We start from the raw sequence: 21,223 nt of genomic DNA, 5'->3' as shown, positions 1-21,223 counted from the left end.
TAAAATGTCTTGAGATAACTCTTGTTATGAATTGATAGTATAAATAAAATTGAACTGAACTGAAAAATGAAAATGAGTTTCACTAAAGCAGTGTGACAGCTGAAGCCATGATAAGAGACTGCGATAAGTCCGGTAAGTCCACCTCCACCACTAGGAATTAGCGTGGATAGTGGGAGTCCCAGTAAGAGGATTCTGACCTGTTCAAGCATCTTAAAGAACAACGGAACAGATACATGACCAAATCCCTGAGGTTTCTGGTTGAGGAAGAAATGTTGTTGCTTGCCAAAACAAATCTCTCTTGTGACTTCACTAATTACTCCGGCTGTCTCTAATACCTGATTAGCACAATGTCATGATTTACACGCCAATTCTCACTCCTTGTCTCTGTCAGGGTCTATGTTCTCTTCTGGAGTCTGCAACATGCGGTAGCCTAATATCTACTTTTTAAATAAACTAGATGGATGTATAGCTAAATCTCCAAGTTCAACATGAGAATGTTTGCGGCTCAGAAAAAACAGCTGACCTCTTCTCTAATGATATTTTCTCTGCATGGTATAAAGAGATTGTCAGGCCTCAATCTGTTGTCCTGTCCCCTGGCCTCCTGTCTGCAGTAATCTTGATGAGGGGCTAATAAGCCAGAAAGACAGCAGATCCCAGCTATAGCCCCCCAGTGGGTCCCTCGACTTTTGAAAACATCCGCCGTTAACCCTTCATCACCCAAACCTGGTCTGAAGTATGCACACTCAAATGCTCAAGTAATGAAAGGGATGTGAACAAAGCTAGGTAGGATCAAAGAAAACATCCTCCAGTAATATTTGGAAGGCAAATATAATAATAAAACATTGCATTCCATTTGGCTTTTAAGTTGTGTCTGCCTGTCAGCTTAACTCTGACATTACAACTCAGCAGGGGACTGAGTACAGACCAGACAGACATGTTTTTGTTGTTCAGGTGCAGCAGTTTTACTGTATTATAGACTTGTGGCAGTTGTTGTAGGCTATTCCTGTCATAAGAAAAGGTTATGTTTAACATGCAACAGAACATAAATGATAAATAAGGTTTCTAAAACTTAATTTAAAGGAGCACTTAGACCATTTCACAAATACAGTCAAGTTTAGTTTCAGTTTACTGATAAAAAGAAATGGTCCCATGGCATGTAAATTTCACTTTATGAGTTTTTTTTTACCATTTATAAGTTCCCCTAGCCGGCCCATCATCCCCTAGTGGCTAGAAATGGTTATAGGTGTATCCTGCTCTGCCTTGGAGAAAATGAAAGCTTAGATGGGCCGATCTGGAATCTTGCTCTTTATGAAGTTATAAGGGGAAAGGTTACCTCCCCTTTCTCTGCTTTGCCCACCCAGAGAATTTGCCCCCCCCCCCCCCCCCCAATGAGAGAGAGAAATCATGGCTTTCAAATGAGCAAAGTGGCAGACTCAGAAATGGCACATACTAAGAAAAAGCTCATTGTGGGACTGGCTCTAGTGGCTGTAATTCTGCACCAAGGCTGAATTTTGGGAAAGAGACTTCGGATATGGTGTGAGGGGACCACTAAGGTCTATTTAAAAGAGACTTCAGATTTGGTAATAGGGACCACTAAGGTCTATATAAAAGAGACTTCAGATATGGCATTAGGGGACCACTAAGGTCTATGTAAAAGAGACTTCAGATATAGTATTAGGGGACCACTAAGGTCTATATAAAAGAGACTTCAGATATGGTATTAGGGGACCACTAAGGTCTATGTCAAAGACACTTCAGATACAGTATTAGGGGACCACTAAGGTCTATATAAAAGAGACTTCAGATATAGTATTAGGGGACCACTAAGGTCTATATAAAAGAGACTTCAGATACAGTATTGGGGGACCACTAAGGTCTATATAAAAGAGACTTCAGATGCGGTATTAGGGGACCACTGAGGTCTATTTAAAAGCATTCAAAGAGCACCATGTCATTGGACCACCTAAAAAATGTGGAAGAGGTTGAAGATCTCTGTTTTAGAGGTCTCAGCACTCCTCCCACCAGGTACAGGCTACCAGGCAGCAGCACAGAGACTAGCCTATCACAGAGTTCAGGGGAGGGAGGAGGGATCCTGGTGGAGCTGAAGGATCCTGCTCCTTTCTCTAGCTGATCCACTGGAGGGCACTAATGATTCAGAAAAACACCAGACTGTGACTCTCAGATCTGCTCACCAGATGGCGATGGTGGTGAATTATTGTTTCTGTTACAGTCAGGCTCTGCCGGCTGCTCTGTTTTTCTCTGCAGCAAGCCAACATGTGCATGCAAACTGATGCTGCGCTGAGCTGCAGAGAACTGCAGAAAGGCTTTCATTGTAGTGAGACGGTATACGATTTCAAATTAGGTTAAGAGAAAAAATGACAAACTAGTTAATACAGGTAAAAGCCAGTAAATTAGAATATTTTGAAAAACTTGATTTATTTCAGTAATTGCATTCAAAAGGTGTAACTTGTACATTATATTTATTCATTGCACACAGACTGATGCATTCAAGTTTATTTCTTTAATTTTGATGATTTGAAGTGGCAACAAATGAAAATCCAAAATTCCGTGTGTCCAAAATTAGAATATTACTTAAGGCTAATACAAAAAGGGAGTTTTTAGAAATGTTGGCAACTGAAAAGTATGAAATGAAAATATGAGCATGAACAATACTCATACTTGGTTGGAGCTCCTTTTGCCTCAATTACTGCATTAATGCGGCGTGGCATGGGGTCGATGAGTTTCTGGCGCTGCTCAGTGGTTATGAGAGCCCAGGTTGCTCTGATAGTGCCTTCACCTCTTCTGCGTTTTTGGGTCTGGCATTCTGCATCTTCCTTTTCACAATACCCAACAGATTTTCTATGGGGCTAAGGTCAGGGGAGTTGGCTGGCCAATTTAGAACAGAAATACCATGGCCTAAACCAGGCACGGGTAGATTTTGCGCTGTGTGCAGGCGCCAAGTCCGTTGTTGGAACCTGAAATCTCCATCTCCATAGAGCAGGTCAGCAGCAGGAAGCATGAGTGCTCTAAAACTTGTGTAGAACGGCTGCGTTGGACCCTGGTCTTAGGAACAGAGTGACCGACACAGTAGATGACGGCACCCCAACCATCACTGATGGTGGAAACTTTACACTAGACTTCAGGCAACGTGGATCCTGTGCCTCTCCTCTTCCTCCAGACTCTGGGACCTCGATTTCCAAAGAAAGGCAAAATTTGCTTTTGTCAGAAAACATGACTTTGGACCACTCAGCAGCAGTCCAGCTCTTTTTTTCCTTAGCCCAGGTGAGATGCTTTTCCGCGCTGTTTCTTGGTCACAGTGGCTTGACACGAGGTGCGGCAGTTGAAACCCATGTCTTCAAGCGTCTCTTGGTGGTGGTTCTTGAAGCACTGACTCCGCACCTGTCCACTCCTTGTGAATCCTCCCCCACATATTTTGAATGGGTTTTTTTTCACAATCTTGACTAGGGCGCGGTGATCCCTATCGCTGGTACACTTTTTCTGACCACAGATTTTCCTTCCCTTTGCCTCTCTATTAATGTGTTTGGACACAGAGCTCTGAGAAAAGCCCACGCATAGCAGCCAATAACCTTTTGTGTCTTTCCCTCCTTGTGCAATGTGTCGATGGTCGCCTTTTGGACAGCTGTCAAATCTGAAGTCTTCCCCATGTTGTGTAGGCTTCAGAACGGACTGAGAGACCATGTAAAGCCCTTGCAGGGTGTTTGAGTTAATCAGCTGATTAGTTTGTGGCAACCAGGTGTCTTCAAATTTAACCCTTACACAATATTCTAATTTTGTGACACACGGAATTTTGGATTTTCATTGTTGCCACTTCAAATCATCAAAATTAAATGAAATAAACATTTGAATGCATCAGTCTGTGTGCAATGAAAATAAATGTACAAGTTACACCTTTTGAATGCAATTACTGAAATAAATCAAGTTTTTCAAAATATTCTAATTTACTGGCTTTTACCTGTATATGGAAATATGTCCTCATAGAGGATACATAAAAACACATTTCCATGAGCTTTTAGTCAAGTGTTTTCTAAATTCCTGCAGTGATATGCTTTAAATGTGATTTAACATGAGTGGTACATGTTAAGGTATTGCACATTTCAGATCATAAGTTTTCCCCAATTCCTTCCCCTGGCCCCCCCTCCCCCCCCAACTGATTATATATTATTGCCCGTAAACAAAAAAGTGTGACCAAGTTAAATGAATCACTCAAAATTCTAAGAATGTAGTCACAATGAATGTTATGTGTTGTGAAGGATATCATAAGGTCTTATGCCAATCTGATGAATGAATGAAATGTCTTATTTATGGTACAGGGAATGTGTAAATTGGTCATTTTGGAGCTATGTTTCCATCCACTTGTCAATTGAATTATCTGAAGTTTGGTAAAAAAAAACTCAAGCAATTAGCTGGTGAAAGTGTGTTTCCATCAAACGGCTTTAAAGCCAATAAAAACCTGTGGTAATGACGTAACATACTGTTTTGTGATTAAATTAGTACATTGAATTTATTTGAGACATTTCAAAGTGTTTATATTCATTTTGGGGTGTAGTAGCACAACATTCTGGCCACTGTTAAAAAGCTTTCTCTATGGCCCCCTCTAGCATATTTTTGGGCCCTCCTCACAAGAGGGCCCTGGGTACTCAGTCCCCTTTCCACCCCCCAGTCTGACACCCCTGACTTCATACTTCTACTTCACCACATCTCAAAAGGAAATAGTACTTTATACTCCATTACATTTATCTGACAGCTGTTGATTAGTTGTGAACTAATTACATTTCAGAGTGAAATCGTAAACCACTGACAGGAGTCTGTAATGACTACTTTTACTGTTGATACTTTAGTTACATTTTGCTGCTATTTCCATAGGAACAGGACTTTTACTTGCAATGGAGTATTTTTACACAACTGCATCAGCTGTTTACTGTTTTGCCAGGAAGGATACATTAAATAAACTGTATTTGATGTTATCTGTCAGAGGAGAAAAAGTCTTCATGACAATTTGTATACATTTACTTTGAATTCAAAAAGAAGCAGATTTTTTTTTTTTTTATATACATATACCAAGATTTGGAATGACATTCCGTATCACATCAGAACACTATCATCCATCACATATTTCAAAAAGGCAAACAAACAGTTCCTTCTTAACAGTTACACTTGCACGCATTAATTCGTTTATGTATTGTCCAAGCCTTGTTTGCACTGTCCGTATTTGTCTAGCCCAGCTGATGTCTTGTATAAATGTCTTTGTCCTTATGTAACTGTATTGTTGTTTTCAGTCGGAAAATTTATTTTTCTATATCGATGTCTTGTAGTAATGTCTGTCCTGACGTGCTGTAACCATGTTTTATGTGTCTGCAGAACAGGAACCTGCTAAAAAACAGTTTTTAAACTGAGTCAGGCCCGTTTTTATATTGTAATGTAATCGTTACTTTTTCTAACTTTCCTGTATAATAAATATATGAAATGAAATGAAATGAGATGCAGAAATAAGTGAAAGAGAAAAGGGAAAGGAGGAATTGACTGTGAGGGATGAAGAGGAGGCTGCAGATTCAGAGTGATCAGGAGGAGGCAGATGAAGATGACAGGGAGGAAGAAAAGTTTGCAAATTGTTTATATTCTCCTTCCACATTAATTGCAGTACATTAGCATAACATGTAATGTCACTCAGTAAAATGACATGTTTTCAGTGTTTGTCTATTTCCATTTGGTTGTATATGTTATAGGGTTAGATATGTAAAGATAAATACTGTATATACATAGATTATCTAATGATGTTTTACAGTTTCTCTATCATAGCATTTGTTTGACCTTTTGTTTGATCATAATTACTGATTTCCGGTTCTATTTGTCTATAACAGTAAATATGATCAAGACATTTAAACATGCATAGGGAAGCCTTAAAAAAACTAACTTTCTGTCATAGTTGCTGAAATAAACCCTATGTTTGAGTAGAACTACACCAGTTGAAGCAGGTAATTAAAAAAACATTTGGCTCCTCTGGCACCACCTACAGCATGTAGTGTGATTTGCAAAAATCCACAGCTCCCTGTTCAGATGCACCAATCAAGGTTGGGGGGGGGGTGTCTAACTGCTCATGCACACGAATTTCATAGCGTATTCCCCTCCCCCTTTACCGTGCAAAAGCTGCAGATAGCTCCACCCCCTTCACATGCGCTCTATCCTGCACAGTTCTCCCTTGTGGGGAGAGGGGCTTAAGAGACCGTTTTGGACTTTTGCGAAATGGGGGGGAAGGACTGAGAAGTTGTCAACGTTCAAATGTTTTGGCTAAGTCCTGGATCTTCACAATCCTACCGACGGCACCTCTAATTCAATTTCAGCTATTCAGCAATTTTATCTGTAGTATCAAATCATAACAAGAGTTCACTTTTCTCAAGACACATTACAGATATAGTAGACCTACATAGATATAGTCTAGACCACACTATAATTTACAAAGACCCAACAATTCCCGCAAGAGCAAGCATTTGGTAAAACAGTGGCAAGGAAAACATCCTTTTAGGCAGAAACCTCAGACAGACCCTGGCTCTTGGTGGGCAGCCATCTCTGACACAGAGACGGATACAGATACACCAAGAGAATTAGGATTCATTATTATTATAACAGTTGGCATGATGAACGGTGGGAACAACAAATATTATGGAACTATGACTAAGACTATGTCTTCCCCTGCCACCCTGTCAAGATCTCGCAACACCTTTGCCACCCCATGTAAAATTTTCTAGATGCGGACGCCATGTCTTCCATTGCTCTGTGGGCCAGCATGGTCCTCGCTGACTTGCCACTCGCTTGACAGTTCATCTCTTAAACAGCTAATGACGCTGACATAACAATTACTTAACTCGATATAGGGAGAAACTCCTCTCATGCAGACTCCCTCCCTCTCTCTGTTGCATTTGCTTTGTCTTCAGCTCTGTGCTGTTGCGGTGTTGTTTTTGTTCTCATACCACGTCTGGTATCTCTGTACCACACCCGTCTGAACCATACACAGGCCTGGATGCTGGCTGTGGTCTGGGCTCCAGCCAGGTACTATGTGACAGAACCACGCCTCAGCGTCTGGTTTTGTCCTAACCACAGTGTCTCCTGTAGACCTGAAAGTATTAGGAACAGAGAAGAAGAAGAATGTCAGCTCTCCTTAAAGCAATTGCACATTTACTACAGGGCAAGTAATGCATTTAAGAGCTGGTGTTCTCCAGCCAGTCCCGGACTCACAAGGCCAGCCACAGCTTCTCATTGACCCAGCTCAGGACAGACGCACAGAGGACAGAGACTAATGAGTCACGGACAAGTGCAGAGATCTTTGTTACACAGTCAATACGTTTTTTAATCTTTCAGACCAAGCTGCCTTGTTTGAATTAAAATATTACAGCTCTGAAAATGAGAACCGTGTCAGCTTACAACTACACAACCACAACCACAGGTCATTAAGTGTTTAGTGGTAATAACTGTTCTGAAGTAGTCATGCAATGTGGAACTTTATTGTATTATTTGCTTTCTTTTTTTACTTGAATGTTTTCTTTCCTAGCCTACAGCATCAACGGTGGGTTTTGCTTGTCTCGTCTATTCATATTATCTAACATTTATTACATTTACTATCAGAATAGCATAAAAACCAAGGCACAAAAAAGTCGTAATTGATGCAGCTTATGCATAGAATAAGGTTAAAAAATATGCACCAACATGTTGCGGTACTCAGGGTGACAAATTAACTTTTTCTTCAGCAAGAGTGCCTTGGTTTTCATGCTGTTCTGCTACTGTAGGAAAAACCCCTGCACCAAAGAGCACATTGTTAGACTTTTTTCAAACACCATTCAAGAAGCGCTCTTTTTCCCACATTTCTTACATTTACTTTGAATCCGGGTCACAAAAATGTGTATATATGTATTGTTTGAATCACATGTTTAAATTTGCTGGGGCAGAGTTGGGGGCGAAAGGCTAGACAGTCTCCCCACCCCGATCTCTCAGAGGACTGGCTTGTTGTCTGACGGTGAATGTTGGAACACCTGGCAGAGGACAGAGGCAGCCATCAGAACACTAAACTCAGACAACACTTCGGTCTGTCAGTCTGTCTCACCTAAACATGTCAAACAGCAACTAAACTACACATTATGTTGTAAATAGCTAAGTGTGTTTTACTAGAGTCTGGATGCTTTAAGTGCTTCAACTGAAACCTGAGGCACTTTAACCGCAGAAAAGCTGCTAATTGGTTTGTTTTTCCTCACATGTAGAGCATGTGCCCTTCAACAAGTCCAGCCAGGCTCTGCCTTTAGTTCCTAATGCAAATACAGCTTTAATCATTGCTACTTGATACACACAAAAGTGTCAAAAACCACACCGGACATTCACCCAGGTCACCACTCTTTTGGCTTTTTTGCACTGCATGGTACCTCCTTGAGTCGCCTCGACTCTACTTGCCTTTGTTGGTTTTCCATTACCAAAAAAAGGTCCCTGGTACCTGCTAACAGGTACTTTTTTAAGTACCACCAAAGTTGAGGTTCCAAGCTGAGGCGATACCAAAAGGTGACGTGAAAACTTGCTGACTACTGATTCGTTACTAATGTAGCTCAGCGTAAATTCTTTCAGGAAGACCTAACTAATAATTGATTCACTCCTAAATTAATTCAGCTGTCTCTCCTTATTGAAATGTAGCTCAGTGTAAGTCCTATCAGGAAGACCGAACTCTTAGTCAATGCTCTACCTAACTCGAATCAGCTGTTGGAGGCTAAACCAATCAGAATCATTGCACAATGGCAAGGGGCAATCATAGAGTCACAATCCTGCTTTAAATAATCGTTTCTCTCTTTGCTATTCAGCTGTCGTTGCAGGCAAAGAGTGCAACCCTCCACCTCTCCTTCCACCTCCAGTCATCTACTCCAGTTTACCGGCCCTTTGGTCTGGTCTTTGGGCTCCTTCATCCCCACTACCGGTGTCTAGATTCCATTGGGGGGTCTGATGGTTCTCTACCCCTATACTTAAATATACGAAAGATTTGTATAGCGATGGAGTCTAATCGCCAAAGACTTTGTACATTTTATCTAAGCTGTACAATGAACCTTATTTGCATATCTGCAAACATGTCTCTCCTGTCAGGATCATTGGCATCCCCTTTGACGCTGTTAGGTTAAGGAAAAGCTTGTGGGTGGGCTTACGCTTCCATGACTAGCAGTAACGGGATGATTGGGTTTAGAAAAAGGTCGTGGGTGGGCTTACGGTTCTGTGACTTGTGGCAGTAATGGGACGGTTAAGGACACACGCGGGACACAAGCCCCACTCTCCTGGGTGAAATTCCTGTGTTTGACCCATCCAGTGTTAAGCTAGATTGCTGCAGTCGGCACCTGAGAAACAAGCTACAATGTAAGCTAATAAGGCAGTTGTAAAGCTTTTATTTACCTTCCCAAAAGTGCTTGTTTTGACACTGACAGGCTCAGATTAATATTCTGTGTCTGACAACATTATGGAAAGGTTTTTTAATGAGGTAGCCAACTGCAGCGATCTTGCTTAATACCGGACCAATGTCAAAGATTCTTGTTCCCATCAGTCACTTAGAAACAAAAACATAGGAATATAGGGTCCAGGTTGAATTTTTTTTTACCCTTTAACCATATTCCTCACAAATCCACCTGGAGTTTTAAATTCTAACACAAAGAAAGCGGACATTTGGGTGAAAGAGCTTGATCCGGCGGAATTATGGTTAGCACTGGAGCAATCCCAGAAGTGGAACGTTATATGGATATAAACTACCCTGCTGTTAGCACATAGCTCCCATAGTTAGCAGTGCACAGTAATAGAATATTACTATAATCAAAAATCAAAGATAAAGGCTTCTGAAACAACAAGTACATAACCGGACATGTTTCAACAGTAAGGTGACCCAAATTAGGGAGACATTAAAAACATTGGCAGCCAAGATTACAGGTTTCCCTGGCATTGGCATGCAGCTACTATAAGTAAGTTAGCAGTGTACCGCAATAGAATATAACAGCGCTTTTTATCGTCAAGATAAAGGCTTCTGAACCAACAACTACATAAACGGACATATTTCAACAGTAATGTGACCCAAAACTGGGGTGAAATTAACAACATTGGGAGACAACATGACAACTTTGACTTCTATTAGCATGTAGCTACATGCAACAATGTTAACACTGCAGCATCTTAAAAAAACACACACACACACACACTCCAGTCCTGCCTACCTGGAGACCGGCTCAGTGTCAGGTGACACCAAGAGAACATTTGGAGATCTGAATGTTTTAGCTCACGGGGGACTTCTCTGAAATATTTACCTCACTTTTTGAAGCTCTGGCCCCACTGAACAAGAAAATCTGACATTATAACCTTTTATATATGACAGAAAATACGGAAAAGCGTAATAGTTTACCTTAAAAGTGCTGTACATAACTTTACTGTACCATGTTACATCTTGTTGGAAATTGAAAAATCTCATTCTATCCTATTCTCATTGTCTCCATATAAATATGTAACATCAATACATTGATCCAACTAAGTGTTGTCAGTGTATCCAAAGCCTGATTACTCTTTTATGTCACAGACCCCCTGCTGCCTTAATTAGAGTCATGTGTATTAATCTGCAACCTTGAATGCTAAGCCTTTTTTATTTTTCCAATGACTTGGGTTTGAGGCTTAGAGCCACAGACAAGATATAAAAGTGGTAAATAATGGACTAGAAGTGTTTCATGAGATTTGTTAACAAAAAGAACAATATATGAATGCCACTTTTATCCTTTCAAAAAACCGGGAAAATAAACAGTTGGAGAGAATTTAATTCAATTCAATTCAATTTTATTTATAGTATCAATTCATAACAAGAGTTATCTCAAGACACTTTACAGATAGACCACACTCCAGAATTTACAAGGACCCAACAGTTCTAGTAGTTTCCTCCAGAGCAAGCAACGGTGCGACAGTGGCGAGGAAAAACTTCCTTTTAGGCAGAAACCTCGGTCAGACCCAGGCTCTTGGTAGGCGGGGTCTGACGGGCCGGTTGGGGTTAGAATGAAGAGTGGCAATAAAAATAGAAAAAATTAGTAGTTTGTAGAAGTTCTTTGTAGTAGTTCATGGCATAGCAGACGCTGTGCGGCATACAGGACAGCGGACTAGCAGGACGTAGCAGGACGTAGCAGGACGTACAGGGCACCGCAGTGTACAGTTCACTGGCATCACAGAACTGTAGCGGGACCATGGCGACAGCTGCTACCCTGATTTCGGAGCCTCTCTGATCCAAGGGAACATCGTTTAAAAAAGAACATAAGGACTCCGGGGAATGACTCCCCAGAAATAGGTTAGTAACACGCATTTCTGGGACTGGATGCACATAATGAAAAGATAAAGATGAGGAGAGAGGATCTCATTTGATCAAAATAAGTCCCCAGCTGTCTAAAACTATTACAGCAAAACCAAAGAGACAGGTGAGAGCTCCAGCCCCCGGCCAGAACTCTCCCCAACCGGTTCGGGCTGTACCAAGTCCCCCTTTAGTTCTTTATATTCTTGATTATATGAGATAAATCTAAAACTAGTGACTAACTACTACTCCCTAACATTATTCGATTCTATGCCTAACTAGTGTATCAAAATAAGTCCCAAGCTGTCTAAAACAATTATTACAACAAAACCAGAAAGACAGGTAAGAGAGCTCCAGCCCTCGGCCAGAACTCCCCCCCAACCGGATCGGGCTGTATGCCAAGTCTCCCTTTAGTTATTTATTGAAACTATGTGACTAATACTACTCCCTAACAATATTCGATTCTATGCCCTAACTATAAGCTTTATCAAAAAGGAAAGTCTTAAGCCTACTCTTAAATGTGGAGACGGTGTCTGCCTCCCGGACCCAAACTGGAACCTGGTTCCACAGGAGAGGAGCCTGATAGCTGAACGCTCTGGCTCCCGTTCTACTTTTAGAGACTCTAGGAACCACCAGTAACCCTGCATTCTGGGAGCGTAGTTCTCTCCCAGGGTTGTAAGGTACTATGAGCTCTTTAAGATAAGATGGAGCCTGACCATGAAGAGCTTTGTAGGTGAGAAGAAGGATTTTAAATTCTATTCTAAATTTTACAGGAAGCCAATGCAGAGAAGCTAAAACAGGAGAAACGTGATCTCTTTTCCTGATTCCCGTCAGAACACGTGCCGCAGCATTCTGGATCAGCTGTAGAGTCTTTATGGATTTTTTCGAGCAGCCTGATAGTAAAGAATTGCAGTAATCCAACCTAGAAGTAACAAATGCATGGACTAATTTTTCTGCATCATTTTTAGACAGGATATTCCTGATTTTTGCAATATTACGTAGGTGAAAAAAGGCGATCCTTGAAATTTGCTTTAAGTGGGAATTAAAGGACATGTCCTGATCAAAGATGACTCCAAGATTCTTCACAGTGGTGCTGGAGGCCAGGGTGATGCCATCCAGAGTAACTATCTCTTTGGATAGTGCGTCACGGAGGTGCTTGGGTCCGAGAGCAATGACTTCAGTTTTATCTGAGTTTAACATAATGATATGATTTAATGATATCCCTTAATGATAAAGTCCCTGTTTATTCTTGCTTTCTATACACAATTACTGTAATAATAAGGCCCTGGTTGTCAAAAAGGAACCATAATGAGTATAATTGCTGAGTGTTTTATTTTGTACTTTTGCAATGAAAACATTTATGAGCATCTCATCAGCTGTTAGGGTACTTAAATAATTATGTTTTATTATTATTATTATTATTTTAAAGTACATAACACCAACCCAGACAGTCTTAAAGAAGACATTCAGGGTGGTGATCAATGAAAACTACTATTATAGAGAAATCTTATATGACAATGATAATTAGTCATATTTCATTTTGTTCTCTTTTTTCCTACTATGCACATATTTTTAAAAACATTTTCCCCCTCTATTTTTCTTCTATATATTTTGTAGAGCCATCTGATGGTTATACTTTACGTTCGTCACCTTTGAGATCCCTGACTGTGTGCTCAGGTCTTTACAATTATCAGGTGTTTGCATCATGATGCCTACTAAAAGGGGAAACTGTGTCTTGAGGCCTTCACCATGAAGAAGGCTGCTTTGGGCCAATACACGTGGGTTGCTACTCAGTTCTATTTTTTTTATTTAAGATTGAAATATGTAAAAGCCATCTAAATAAAGGTGTTTTCATTGTTTCACAACAAGAGTGTCTTGGATCTTTTATTTCATATTGAAGTTTTTGTTCCATCCCCAAAAAAGCACTTTATCATTTGTTTGGAACTTCTGAGCTCTCCCGACTTTTTGTCTTCCTAAATTATGTTCGATATGTTTACTGTGCTCTCTTTGTTTAAAGAAAGGCCAATTCCTGAAACACAAATAATGTGAAACTTGAAATCTATTTCATGCGGTGTGACTCTCACATACTAAACAGAGGTTTTACAAAAAGCCTTGTGGGTTTTTAAGATGGAAAGTACAGCCACACGCAAACAACAACAAAATGCACAACAATACCCCTCAGTCTGGATGCCATGCCATGGGTCTTTGAAGTGGCTGTCACCTCAGGCTTAACCGTGTTCATTTAAACATCTCCAACTCCTCAACAAGGTAACCAACTCTTTCCCCTGTGTCCTGCTGCTATGTGGAAATCATAGAGTCAGATTGGGCTTGCTCATTGTATGATGAAAAAAGATAATTATTGACTGCCTTATTGACTGATGGGAGGTACGGTGGAGCTGGAGCCGGGGCTCGGGGAGGTGCAGCCGCAGCTTGCGTGGTGCCATTCCTTCAAGCTGGCATCTAGGTACCACATATACTGGAACGGGAATTGCCCCCGCCACTGAAGTCATGTTGCCTGCAGTGGTCAGTGTGCTGACTTTACTGTTTGACTACTTGCAGAAAGTACTCCTCACACGCATCAGTAAAATTGATCTTCTTAATCTTCATAACTCTCATGGTTATGGGTTTTTGGTTGTAGTTTTTTTTTCCGTTTTATGATGTTTATTTGTTCTGGTTCCTTGTTACTTGTTTCATATTTCTTCAATTTTGTAGTCTCCCTATTTCTCCAATGTTATGTCTTGTTTACTGTCAAGTCTCGTCCCTGTGTCAAGTTTTCTGTGTTTAGATGGTTTCACATTTACTGTTTTATTTAGTAGTCTCTCTTTTCTCCCAGTATTTTGGTTATCCCGGTGATGGTCTGCCACACCCTGTCTCTGTAACAGGATGGTATAGTGCCAAATGCTGTCTCTGTGCTATGATGCAATCTAAATCCTGACTGAAAGTCCTCAAATAGACTATTAAAAAAATCACATAACTGATTAGCGACTACCTTCTCACGGATCTTGGAGAGCTATACTGTAGGTATAGCTCCCCCCCCCCCAGGGTTGAGGGAGGGTTTTTTCAGGAGAGGTTTTATCACAGCTACTTTAAAATGACTGCAGTACATACCCATTTGATAAAGACATATTGATCATATCTAGTAATTAATGTAGCCTCGTTGGGATGGGGTCTAAGAGACAGGTAGATGGCTTAGAGACCTTTAACATTAATTGTTGAAGGTCTATAAGATAAAAGCAGTCTAAGTGTATGTCAGATCTTGTTGTTCTTTTTGCGATCCTGCGTTTAAAGGTGAACCGTTAGAACTTGAGGGCAAGAGCTAATGAATTTTAAGTCTAATTGTTCCTTGTTTCTTTAAGATATTTTATTCTTTTTGACAGGACAGCTGAAGATATGAAAAAGGAGAGAGATGGGCAATGACATTTAGCAAGTTGCAGGTCTGAGTCGAACCTGGGGCATCAAGGAGTAAACCTCTATAAATGGACTACCAAGTGAGCTATCTGGCCACCATAATTGTTATAATTTTATCATTAAAGAAGCTCATAAAATCGTCACTACTCAGAGCTATGGGAATAGATGGCTCAATAGAGCTGTGACTATCTGTCAGCCTGGCTACAATGCTGAAAAGAAACCTTGGGTTGTTCTTATTTTCTTCTATTAGTGACGAGTAAAAGTCTGATTTGGCATTTCTGAGGGCCTTACTATACATTTTCAGACTGTCTTGCCAATCTAAATGAGATTCTTCCAGTTTGGTGGAACGCCATTTACTTTCAAGTTTTTTTTTTACTTTGCAAGTTTTTTCGAGTTGTACCAAGGTGCTAGTTTCCTTTGCTTCATCATCTTCTTTTTGAGAGAAGCAAGACAGTCAAAAGTTGTCCATAGCAAGACCGTGGCACTGTCTACAAAATTATCAATTTGGGAGGGACTAAAGTTGAGATTTAAGATGTAATATTAAGTCTCATTTTAGAAGTTTTACCCTGACGTCATTTGCCGCCACGGATGTAACTGCATCATAAACTCATAACAGTTGGTTATTTGGTTCAGCTAATGCCTACCAAACACTATGATTAGAATACTTTGAAAAGACTAAAGTCTAATGCCATCTCACAGCTAAAGACAATCATCTCACATCTAATGTTAAAGACTGTCATAATATGTAAAGACTGGGGATCTTGCAGGGTCACACATTGCAAGACTACAACTAGATTTGTTTTGTCTTGCTGGTGAGCTGCGAGCTCCGTTCCTGCAGTTTTTGTTTGGTCCCCCCCCCTACCCGTCTTTCCTCTCTGTGTTTTTCTGCTTGGTCCTGGGACGCGTTCTTATGTCCCAGTTTATTGTTTGTTAAAAGTATAAATAAAAATATTTGATCACAAAAAAACTAGATTTGTTTTTAGAAATGCAACCAAGCTAGCTAGCTACCGCTAATGTTAGGTGGTAACTTGAGGGAAAGTTTGCTGATTTTTGGTTTTGTCATACACACAGATGAATGGTGGCTGTACCTGTAGGTCTTTGTTTATTGGTAAAACTCCCGTTGGATTATGCTTCAGAAGGGTTTAAAATCTGCAACTTTTCCTCTTTAGCGTTTAGCATATCGTGGCGCCATAGCAACGGTAAACAACGGCTCTAGCCGTTTTCTGCTTCTTGTTTGGTGCTGGAGGGAGCCCACCCATTGGTTGTTGACCATGTTCACATAATTTAACTTCACATACCAAATACCAATGTAAATATGCTAACATGCAAATGTTTTGCAAGTATAAAGTTGAACCATGTTAACCATTTTAGTTACATTTGCTGATTAGCACAAAACACAAAGTGAACGGACCCTGTCACTTAACTTTTTTCTGGCATGGTATGCTTACTGATATATGGCTGCCTATTAATTCCAGGAATGCTTTGGTTTTATAACCTCTGCCTCCTGGATTGGATACTCTGTAAAGACTGATTATCATCAAGTGGTTTGTATGACTTACTGGTGGTCATGGCATCGAGATGACTCAAATGGTTATTAAAGCTCTCTACTTTATATTTGGCATTTAAGTAGCCCCAAATTAGTCATTGTGGGTTTACATGCCCAAATATCAATCAATCCACACATTTTAATCTGCCAACAGACAAACCACAAAAATGGGACTGGGCTTGGTGGATTAACAGAATATGTACTGTAGCCTATGTGTGTGTGTATGTTATATCTTTGTGAGAATCTCAAATTTGAATTTGATTGATATCTTAATTGCTGTAGTTATTTATTAAGTGATAAACAGTCAAAGTTTGTAGGTCTGTCGTTAAACCTCTCCGTGTGCGGTCAGTGTATATTTGCATTTATTTATTGGCACCGAAAAAGAATAAATAAATTAAGAATAAAAGTAAAGTATGGGTTTTGGTTAAGGGCTGTGATAAGCATGTGGCAGTAAAGGCGAAGGTTGAGGCCCGGTTATAAATGGAAATGTTTAAAGGCAGTTAGAGAAGAGAGACCTGTGACAGATAAAAACAAGGTATGTCAAATTACAGAGAGAGAGATCAGTATTGCACAATGTCTGTCACACAGCTGTCATCACATCAGCCATAAAGTGACAATTTACAGCTCCCTTGAGACATATGGATTTAGAGCTGTTTACATCTCTCAACACTTGTTTACAGTGAATGGTTCCAGCTGTGCACAGAACAGAGGAATCTGTACATTCTATACTCATATGAGACACTAAACATAATCATTAAAAGCAAATTCCTGGCAGTCATCGTCTACATGCAAATCAGATCTTCCAACTTTCTGACCAGCCTATCAACTCAGAGACATGGGGTCGCAGTAGCTCGGTCAGTTGGGTTGGGAACCAAAGGGTTTCAGGTTCATGTCCCCATACGGACCAAAGCATGGTGGTGGACTGGTAGCTGGAGTCCATCACAAAAAGCACTTGTTCACATGATTTAACTTCACATACCAAGACTTAAAACGTACAATAATATCAAACACTTTTTGATTTTGTCGGAATGTCAAGTTGGGAAAAAGACTGACTGGGTCTCAGAGAAAAAAAAGAAATTTTGAGAGATTTTCATTATAACCTTTGAAAAACCTGAACCCCAAAGAACAATATTAACAATAGCCAAAGCTATAACACTTCTGTTTTCTGTGTTGCAAAAAGGTGTTGAAAAACAAACAGAACTAAACTATATGGTGGAAATGTTGAAAATTATTCTTCAATCAACTTCTGTTACATTTAAGTAAATTAATTGGCTACTGTTTCACAGTACTATGCAGGGTCTGAAATTAACACTCACCGAATATGGAGGCAGGCTGACACACAACTGTCGCACACAGCAGCCACCAGTCACTACCTTCTGTTTACTGATAGCTACTGTTTAACTCAGGCTAATTAATTTGCTAGCAGGCCTAGGTGTGATTTTTGGCAGCCAGCCTTCCAAAAGAAATCTCAGGAAACTGAGTCTCAGTTCACCCGCCCGGGAGGCTCTGACACACTTTCTTTTTTTATACTTTGTCATAGTACATATGCAATAACTGCTACTTTTCTCGTTTGATGTCTCTCTCATTAAAATTCTCTGAGCGGGCAAAGAAAGGGACGGTAACCTGATTCTAGATCGACCCTTCTGAACTTTTATTTTCTCAAAGGCAGAGCAGGATACACGGGGCTTGGTTTACACCTATCGCCATTTCTAGCCACTTGGAGGCCATAGACAGGCTAGGGGAACTTATATTAATGTTAAAAAACCTCATGAAGTGAAATTGTCATGCCATGGGACCTTTAGTATCTCAGAGATTTATTGGCGCAGAAATATGGTTTAACAAATCCTCATACCAGTTCTAAACTGGCGTCTGGTACTATGCTGGAATGAATGGCAGTTCCTTTGAGAAGTTCTACTTGTTGACATTTTTGATGTTGTGTGTTTGTGTGTGGTACTGCTTTTTATAACTTAATTCTCATGTTGTAATGTAAACTGTTCTTGAGTATTTCCATCTTTTATCTGTGTGCGTTGTTGGATGAGGTTTGGATGACTGATAGGGAAAAACACAGCCCTAACCCTTCTACTGAAGGGCAAACTTTTTCAGTTGGTGTCAAAATTCACTAGCAACACAAAACCACATGTACATAACAGTGTTACTTCTGATGATGTGATATTCAGAGTGGGCGTCTGCAGTAAAGCTTTGGAGTTAGAAACTCATGTTACTGTGGTTAGAAAGACATTTTCTGGATTATGTGGTGAACATAAGCATGGATCATGGAATTATTGTTTTATAGTGACTTGATGCAATCCATGTGTGTTTGAAGTCTTCTGTTATTTCAACCTCAACTGGTTGCTGTTGGAGGGCATGAGGAAGGAATCCATTCTTTACAGGACGGGACGCGGCAGGGCTCTGAGTCTGTCAGGAGGTCTGAGATCTACCGTATCAGCAGAGCGATCACATAATGCACAGCTGACTATGGTGCAGGTGGATCATTTTCTAAAATACTTTATTCTTGTAATAGCCTATTGTGTTATCACTTTACTTTTCTCAAAATATCTCAGAGAACACAGATAAGATATATTTTGAATGTGCACAAAGTTTGTAACATGAGCAGAAATCTTGCTCCAATACATCTGAAATATTACAGCCCAGGGGTTTGTTAATAAATTAAAACAAATGTATGTATCATTCAAGTGAATAATTCTCATCAGCACATTTAAGGAGGTTACTTTCCTAACAAAAGATGCAAAAGAGGGAAGAGTACGTGATGCCTAGCCTACATGTAGTTAGAAAAGTTGATCTACAGGAGAATAAATAGATGAAAGCAGTAAAAAATGCCTGAGAGACTTACTTCAATAAATTCCATTGTGTTTTATATTTTGATTTAAATCAGTTTCCCTTTACATAAATTGCAAAACTCAGTTTCGCCTAGGGCAAACAAAGGGCTAGAACCCACCCCCTGTTTGACATCAGCTTTACATTTCTCCAAAGTGATAAATGTAAATGTGCTTTTCCAGTCTTAACAACTGCTCAAAGCGCTTTTACATCTACAGGAAACACTCACCATTCACACACATTCATACACTGTGGCCGAGGCTGCCGTACAAGGTGCCACCTGCTAATCAGATAAACATTCAGGGTTCAGTGTCTTGCCCAAGGACACTTCGACAATGTCTGCAGGGGCGGGGATCGACTGCAGGGCCGGGGATCGAACCACCAACCTTCCGATTGGCAGGCAACCACTCTACCACTGAGCCACAGCCGCCCTTGCTGGGCTTGTTTCTCTATTATTGAAAAAATCCTGAAAACAACAATGCTGAGTCATTTTCAAATAGGAGAGTGAAATAATTAGAGGCAAGGGCTGGGTGTCTGTCTCCTCCTACGCATCGACGAGGAAGCAAAGGTCTCCCTCATAAATACTGACTTCAACACAGCAAAGGAAACTGTATCTTCACAGGACATTCTCCAGACCCTGAACCAGGTAAGTGCTGGAGATCACTGCAGTCATGACTGTATGAAACTGCTAACCCTAACCCTTTCATCACTGCCACGCTCAAGCTTAATACATGTAATTTAATTTAATTTGGAATCATTTATTTGATGTCATGGTTATTTTTTCAATCTGTCCATCCATCCATCTATCTTTGTATTCATATTGAGCTTATTTTGTCATTTTAACTCTGTTCTTATTTCATTTCAGCCTTCATAACCAAAGGCACAATGGCAGGTTAGTGCATTGTTTTCTCAGGAATTATATCCCACGGCATTCCATAATATATTATCACAGGGCAGGATTCATCCTGTCTACATCCACAATGTTTAAAAAAAAAGAGTCAGCCACAGTGATTGCACAAGACATGTTTCCTCTTAGCAGTAAAAGCTTATACATTAATCATGTTTCGTTTTTCTCTACAGATGCAAGCTTTCAGCGGGAGTTCCTGGAAGCGCACAATGCCTACAGGCTTAAGCACAACACGCCAAAGATGAAATTTAGCAGCGAGCTGTCTGCTTCAGCCCAGAAATGGGCCGATCACCTGCTGGCAATCGGCGCCCTGCAACACAGTAACACTCAGGACGGAGAGAATATCTACAATATGTGGAGCTCAGCAACCCTTAAACTGACAGGTGAGTTACCCAGTAAGCACACATTAGAGGATGGATACCCGACCCGAGCCCGACGGGACCCGACGGGCCGGGCGGTCGGACCAGATTTTAGAAAGGATGCTCGTTCGGGTCGGGCTCGGTCAATCACGCGCGATAAGGCATTGAACATTTTGTAATTTAAAACAGCTTATTATGTAGGTAGTAATGGCGCTTTTCGCCGTGTGCATTGATGCGCTCCCTGTTACATTTCCGAATGCCTTCCTACAATTGCTTAATAAAAGCGGGCTTTCCACACAACAAACGTAATGTTTTATTAGTATGAGAAACAAATGCGATTTTAACTGTGTCGCTCGGCATAAATATCTTAATGCCTGTCGGGCTCGGGTCGTGTTCGGTTACTGCTCTGTCGGACGCGGGCCGGGCTCGGACAGAAAAATCCGGCCCGATCCGCACTCTAGCACACATACGTCGGCACGACGTATTGGCGATGTAATCAAAATACGGCGGGATATGTAGTAGTTTGGTCGTTTGCTCACTGGCACGACGTCCCCGAGACGTCGCTGCTATACGTTTCTGCGACGTGCAGCCGCTCTTTCCACGACGTAGGCTATATATATTTACATCGTTCTAACGTATGCCATGCATCGTACAGATGCGGCTCATTTACATCGTTCTAACGTAGGCTATATAATACGTCGTAGCCTACAGATGCAGGCACATTTACATCGTTCTAACGTAGCCTATATAATACGTCGTACAGATGCGAGGTCATATACATCTTTCTAACGTATAATATACATAGTTCCAACATCCACTTTACATTT

At 40.6% G+C, this 21,223-nt stretch overlaps 1 protein-coding gene across 1 annotated transcript in view; it reads left to right on the top strand.

Moving 5' to 3' along the window:
* The first annotated feature begins 19,539 nt into the window (after positions 1–19,539).
* The window catches only part of LOC116689570 (Golgi-associated plant pathogenesis-related protein 1), a 39,513-nt gene continuing 37,829 nt past the window's right edge, over positions 19,540–21,223 (top strand). Inside the window, exons 1-3 of the mRNA XM_032516119.1 lie at positions 19,540–19,776; positions 19,996–20,022; positions 20,211–20,420. Of these exons, the coding sequence (XP_032372010.1) occupies positions 20,016–20,022; positions 20,211–20,420 (217 nt within the window). The 5' untranslated portion in view covers positions 19,540–19,776; positions 19,996–20,015. The remainder of the gene's footprint in view (positions 19,777–19,995; positions 20,023–20,210; positions 20,421–21,223) is intronic.

Source organism: Etheostoma spectabile, chromosome 5 (assembly GCF_008692095.1).
Source record: "Etheostoma spectabile isolate EspeVRDwgs_2016 chromosome 5, UIUC_Espe_1.0, whole genome shotgun sequence".
Lineage (NCBI taxonomy): Eukaryota > Metazoa > Chordata > Actinopteri > Perciformes > Percidae > Etheostoma > Etheostoma spectabile.
Note: the sequence above shows the minus strand (reverse complement) of the source record. Positions and strands in the feature narration are given on the sequence as shown.